A 7,456-nucleotide genomic window follows, 5' to 3' on the forward strand; every position below is an offset into this window, starting at 1 on the left:
ATTATTACTCTGTAGTTATACATGAAACATCTCCAGGCTTCTCTGGACCATTAAGAGTTCTCCTACTGGGAGTGTAGTATCTAAAAATATATTTTGTGAACTATTTCAAAATAAAAATATATTTTTTCCGCAACGCATTTTGAAATAAAATAAATGTATAAATATTCAAATAGGAATAAATGTAACGAATAAATTTGCATGAAATTTACATGTATGATTTATATCTCAATAATACGGATTTGTTGGAACACTAAATTAATAAATGAGAACTCTTGTTGGTTATAAAATCGTGTTTTCCGGCAGTGAAAGTGTTAATATGCAGAAGAAAATGCGTTTTTGTGAAATTTATTCTATTTATTGAATTTAATTCTACGGAGAAGCGCGTTGTCGGGTGAGAAGTGACGCGCATGCGCAGTAGAGCTCTCTCCGCTGCAGGACGGAGCGCTGGTAAGAATAAACCGATTTGTTTTATATCGTTATTATTATTTCGCGCGTTCACACCTCAATTTATTCATTTCTAGAGATGAAAAAGAGAGGAATCTGTCCATTCTGTTTCATTTCTTTTCTGTGAAGGATGATAAAAAACCCAAACCCGACATGCCGCCTTTTCTTTCTTTCTTTCTTTTTTTATTGATTTATTTATTTATTTAGCGCGTGAGGAATAAATGATGAAGAATTGGCCATCAGACTACAGGAGAAGGAAATGAGGAGTGAAAGCTGCTAATCAGACGCAGGGGAGTGTTTTTATGCCCGTGTTTCACCCTGGATTGGAAATCCGATGCTGTAATGAGGCTAAAAGCGCAGAGGAATCAGATTAGATCGGATTTTATGGGAATAAATATCGGGTCTGATTTATAGCGACATGACTTTATATTTATTAGGATCAGGTTTCGGACACGTCCATCAGTGTGTCTTTATTTGTCTGAAATGATAAAAAAGATCCGTCTGGGAAACGCGGATTTCTGTCCAAATCACCCACAACTAAAAATATTGGCACCCTGAGGATTACAGAGCGAATCCGGATTTTATTATTGCGAGATATTCAGCTTTTTATTTTCACACTGATTCTGATTCAGCGTAGGTTTTATTATAAGTTATCTCTGTGTGTGTGTGTGTGTGTGTGTGTGTGTGTGTGAGTGTGTGTGTGAGAAGGCTTTGAGGTCTGATTCCTGCTGACTCAGACACACAGAGGGTTGGACTGTAATTCCTGCCTTTCTATTAAAATACACTGAATAATAAATAAATAAATAAACAGATCAAAATGTTCAAGATTAATAAAATAATCCTGATATCAACTGTGAAATAATCTCTCGCTCTCTCTCTCTCTCTCTCTCTCTCTCTCTCTCTCTCTCTCTCCATGTTTTTGTTTTGTCTCTCTGTCACATTCACTTTCTCTTTCTATTTATCTGTTAATGTAAAATATTTTTATTCGTCTCTCTTGTTTATTTTTTCTTTCTCTCACTCTGTTGCACGATCACTTTCTGTTTTTTATGTACACGCTGTTCATCTATCTATCTATCTATCTATCTATCTATCTATCTATCTATCTATCTATCTATCTATCTATCTATCTATCTATCTAATTTAGTTAAATTTATCTTGTTTTTTGGACCCCCCTTTCTCTTTCTTCCTTTTACACAAATGACTCTTTGAGCTTCTTGCCATGACCTCCAAAGCGGATGTAGAAATCCTGCCAAAAGATGCAGATGTTCCTCAGCGGCCGAGGCACCAGACCCCCACGGCTCTCCTCCTCCCAGGTGAAACTGCACCACATGCCTCTGAATAATGCTACACTTTCAGAAAAGAAAAAAACCAAACGGTACTAACTGGAACCTGTGAATGAAGTGTTCTTTAAAAACCAGAACTCTGAAATCCTTCACAGCTCCATGGTGAGGTTTACTATCAAGAGAACTGTAAGGGTTAGTACCAGTTAGTACCAGTTAGTACCAGTAAGAACCCTTTTTCCTGTGAGTGTATGAGGTGTTTATATGATTTGATTAATCAGCTTTATGTTGAGCTTTTTGATAAAACGGTTGTAACTGAAGGCACTTCATACTGACACTGAGGTGGAACCATTATGGGGAAATATGAGTACTGTTTGGTACCTTATATTTCTATTTTTTTTAATTATAATTCCATACTGATTATAAGAATTAGAATAAATTGATGTAATGTGTTTTTTTAATTTGTCCTAGAAATAAAATGAGGGCTTGTGGGTGGAGCTAAAAGCAAAAACTGGCGTGTGATTGGTTAAACTCACAGGTGTATAAACAATTTTTAATGCGCACAAATAAAATATGGCATTTATAATAAAGCAGATTATTTTATTAGTGTTTATAAAAGACCCAAGAAAGGGGCGGAGCTACAGCCTGGGCGATGATGTCACTGAGTAAAGGGAGTTAAAACCCAGAAAATTGACCCCATGGTTATGATCTGAGACTTTATCTGTGTTAAATATCACATTTTACTGTAATTCTGAACTCTGGAAACACAAGTAAAGTGATGATGATGATGATGATGATGATGATGATGATGATGATGTGGCTTTGTCACAGTGAACTTCAGGTGAAATCAGATTTATTTATGGGCTCAAATAAAACAGCTAGTGTCAACACACACACACACACACACACACACACACACACACACACACACACACACACACACAGATTGAAATTTCACTTGGAAGAAACATTGAGACTCCAAAGTGTGTTTTAAAAAATCATTGTGTGTGTGTGTGCGTGTGTGTGCGTGTGCGTGTGCATGCGTGTGTGCGTGTGTGTGTGCATGTGTGTGTGTGTGTATCTGAAACCAAACACGTGAATTTTATCCTTTAGGAGGAAAAGGAAGAGAAGATGATATTTGATAGTATTGAATCTGATGATCTGCAGTTTGTATTTATTACATTTATGAAATTAATTTTAATAAATTTACATACATTTTAAATCTATGTGAATTAATAAAAGGTTTATTTTCACAAATATGAAAAACACTCACTAAGAATAATCTCAACAACAATAGCAAATCATTTTAAATGAATTCTTTTACATTTGTTGAATTATTTTGAATAAAAAAATGAACTTTTTTTAATTAAAAAATGACGCCTTCTAGTTAAATAATTCGTATAATTCTAACAGTGTGTAAACACTAGAACAGTGTATAGAATTAATCCATATTTTAGGGTTTATAAAATGATAAACTATATTTGTGTTAATTGAATAATCAGCTGTAAAATTATTTATTTTCTTATTATAAAAAAAACCTGTATATTTATTTTTTGAAACTCAGATCAGATCTGTGATTGTGAAAAATATCGTGTTATAAAATTTATTGTTTTTATTTCTTTGTATTCTTTATTTACTTTTTAGCTTCTGCTCATCCACTGCCGAAAGTGGACGTGTCCCAAACCACAGGAAAGGAAGTGACACAGGTGGGCGGGACCTGCAGCATCGTCCATGTTCTGGAGTGGAAAGAGGGAATGGCGATTCTGCCAGGAAGCAACCTGAAGGTTGGAGAGAAATTTCTCCTGAAATTTATGATGTACACTATACGGCCAAACGTTTGTGGACACCTGACCTTAAGATTGCTATGTGCTCCTTTTGGAACATCTCATTCCACGTTTAGTTTCTGTTAGCGGTTATAATAATCTCCACTCTTCTGGGAAGATGTTCCACTAGATTTTGTGGAGATCTGTGGAGCTACGGATGGGTTAGTAAAGTCAGGTACTGATGTAAGTGAGAAGGTGAGAAGATTCCTGGGGTCTTCAGTCCTAATTCAAAGGAAGGGAAAGAAACTGTGTGCCTCAAAGTTTGTAGTAACAGTTTGGGGAAGAACCACATATGGGTGAGATGACAGGTGTCCCAATACTTTTGTCTGTAGTGCAGGAGGTGAGGGGTTACATGTGGGATGGATGTAAGAGACCGTGTGTGTGTGTGTGTGTGTGTGTGTGTGTGTGTGTGTGTGTTGTAGCTGTGTGTGAGTGACAGCGGCACCCTGGAGGTGATCAGTCAGGGGAAAATTAACTCTACCAGTCCTCATGCTGACGGAGCTGCGAACAAAGTGATGGATGGAGAACCCAAACAAGCGCTGAAACCCAGCTCAGATCCTTCATCAGGTCTGCCACGTTCCCCTGATCATCTCCTAACACTTACTTCTGCAGCCGAACAGCAGGCAGTACATTCAGTGTATCTGTGATGATGTGCTGGTGTTGGGTCGTGTCCCGGCTCAGTACTGATCATCAGTGTGTGTTGTGTCTGTAGATGTCCAGGCCGTGTGTGTGGATAGCTGTCGGCTTGTTAAGGTAAACCAGGAGGTCCAGGAGAACTCGGTTCCTCACAAGAACAGCGATCAGATGATGAAGCGCAACTATACAGAGGAACTACGGAGAGATCCAGCACCAGACAAGTAAACTATAATCTACATCTACATTTACATCTACATCCACGTCCGCATCCGCATCCACATCCACATCCACATCCACATCCACATCCATATCCACATCCACATCCACATCCACATCCACATCCACATCCTACATCTACATCCACATCCACATCTACATCCACATCCACATCTCATCCATCCACATCCACATCCTCATCCACATCCACATCCACATCCTCATCCACATCATCTACATCCACATCCTCATCCACATCTACATCCACATCCACATCCACATCCTCATCCACATCCATCATCCACATCCACATCCTCATCCACATCCTCATCCACATCCACATCTACATCCTCATCCACATCCATCCACATCATCATCTACATCTACACATCCACATCCTCATCCATCCACATCTACATCCATATCCACATCTACATCATCCACATCCTCATCCACATCCACATCCACATCCATATCCACATCTACATCCTCATCTACATCCATCCACATCCACATCCACATCCACATCCATCCACATCCACATCCACATCCATCCACATCCACATCCACATCCATCCATCTACATCCACATCTACATCCATCTACATCCACATCTACATCTACATCCATCCATCCACATCCACATCCACATCCACATCACATCCACATCCACATCCACATCTACATCCCATCCACATCCACATCCACATCATCCATCCATCACATCCATCTACATCCACATCCACATCACATCTACATCATCCACATCCACATCCACATCCATCACATCCATCATCCACATCTACATCTACATCCACATCCACATCACATCTACATCCATCCATCTACATCCACATCCATCCACATCCACATCTACATCCACATCTACATCTACATCCACATCCTACATCCATCCATCTACATCATCCACATCCACATCCATCCACATCCACATCCTCATCCACATCCACATCCACATCCTACATCCACATCATATCTACATCTACATCCACATCCTCATCCACATCCACATCCACATCCTCATCCACATCTACATCCTACATCTACATCTACATCCACATCCACATCCATCATCTACATCTACATCTACATCTACATCCACATCCACATCCACATCTACATCCCCATCCACATCCATCACATCCACATCCACATCCACATCTACATCCACATCCCCATCCACATCCATCCATCTACATCCATCCACATCTACATCCACATCTACATCCACATCCACATCCACATCTCATCCACATCCACATCTACATCCACATCCATCCACATCCACATCCACATCCACATCCATATCTACATCCACATCTACATCCACATCCATCATCCACATCCATCATCATCCACATCCACATCTCATCCACATCCACATCATCACATCTACATCCACATCTACATCTACATCATCCACATCCACATCCACATCCACATCCACATCCACATCCATCATCCACATCTACATCTACATCCACATCCATCATCCACATCTACATCCACATCTACATCTACATCCACATCCACATCCACATCACATCTACATCCACATCCACATCTACATCCACATCATCCATCCACATCTACATCCTACATCCACATCCACATCCACATCCATCCACATCTACATCCACATCCACATCCACATCCACATCCACATCCACATCTACATCCACATCCACATCCACATCTACATCTCATCCACATCCATCACATCCACATCCACATCCATCACATCTACATCCATCCTCATCCACATCCACATCCTCATCCACATCTACATCCACATCCATCCATCCACATCTACCTCACATCCATCTACATCTACATCCATCACATCCACATCCACATCTACATCTACATCCATCACATCTACATCACATCCATCCACATCCACATCTACATCCACATCTACATCCATCTACATCCACATCCATCACATCTACATCCACATCCATCATCTACATCTACATCCCATCCACATCTACATCATCCATCCATCACATCCACATCCATATCTACATCCATCATCTACATCTACATCCACATCCACATCCACATCCACATCCACATCTACATCCACATCCACATCCACATCCACATCCACATCTACATCCACATCCACATCCACATCTACATCTACATCCACATCTACATCTACATCCACATCCACATCATCTACATCTACATCTACATCTACATCCACATCTACATCCACATCTACATCCACATCCACATCTACATCTACATCACATCCACATCTACATCTACATCTACATCTACATCCACATCCACATCTACATCTACATCATCTACATCCACATCTACATCCATATCTACATCTACATCACATCCATATCTACATCTACATCCATCCACATCCATATCCACATCCACATCCATCCACATCCACATCCACATCCATATCCACATCCACATCCTACATCTACATCCACATCCACATCCACATCTACATCTACATCTACATCTACATCCACATCTACATCTACATCCATATCCACATCCACATCTACATCCACATCCATCCACATCCACATCCACATCTACATCTACATCCATCCACATCCACATCTACATCCATCCACATCCACATCTACATCTACATCACATCCACATCACATCTACATCCCCATCCACATCCACATCTACATCACATCCACATCTACATCTACATCCACATCCACATCATCACATCCACATCCATCTACATCTACATCCCCATCCACATCCATCATCCATCCACATCCACATCCACATCTACATCCACATCTACATCCACATCTACATCCACATCTACATCCACATCCACATCCACATCTACATCTACATCTACATCCCATCCACATCTACATCCACATCCATCCACATCCACATCTACATCCACATCCACATCCACATCCACATCTACATCTACATCCACATCCACATCCACATCCACATCTACATCCATCATCCACATCCACATCATCTACATCCACATCCACATCCACATCTACATCTACATCTACA

At 40.2% G+C, this 7,456-nt stretch overlaps 1 protein-coding gene across 4 annotated transcripts in view; it reads left to right on the top strand.

The window, feature by feature from the left end:
• The first annotated feature begins 343 nt into the window (after positions 1-343).
• The window catches only part of l3mbtl1 (L3MBTL histone methyl-lysine binding protein 1), a 35,987-nt gene continuing 28,874 nt past the window's right edge, over positions 344-7,456 (top strand). Inside the window, exons 1-5 of one of the 4 annotated variants that reach the window (XM_046868995.1) lie at positions 344-447; positions 1,655-1,757; positions 3,369-3,508; positions 3,970-4,114; positions 4,260-4,404. In XM_046868995.1, coding sequence (XP_046724951.1) covers positions 1,664-1,757; positions 3,369-3,508; positions 3,970-4,114; positions 4,260-4,404 — 524 coding nt within the window. In that variant the 5' untranslated portion in view covers positions 344-447; positions 1,655-1,663. Of the gene's footprint in view, positions 448-544; positions 1,078-1,644; positions 1,758-3,368; positions 3,509-3,969; positions 4,115-4,259; positions 4,405-7,456 lie in introns of those variants that run through there. The other 3 variants (XM_046868997.1, XM_046868993.1, XM_046868996.1) reach the window with 3 other exon arrangements.

This window comes from Silurus meridionalis, chromosome 16 (genome assembly GCF_014805685.1).
Source record: "Silurus meridionalis isolate SWU-2019-XX chromosome 16, ASM1480568v1, whole genome shotgun sequence".
In the NCBI taxonomy this organism is placed as follows: domain Eukaryota; kingdom Metazoa; phylum Chordata; class Actinopteri; order Siluriformes; family Siluridae; genus Silurus; species Silurus meridionalis.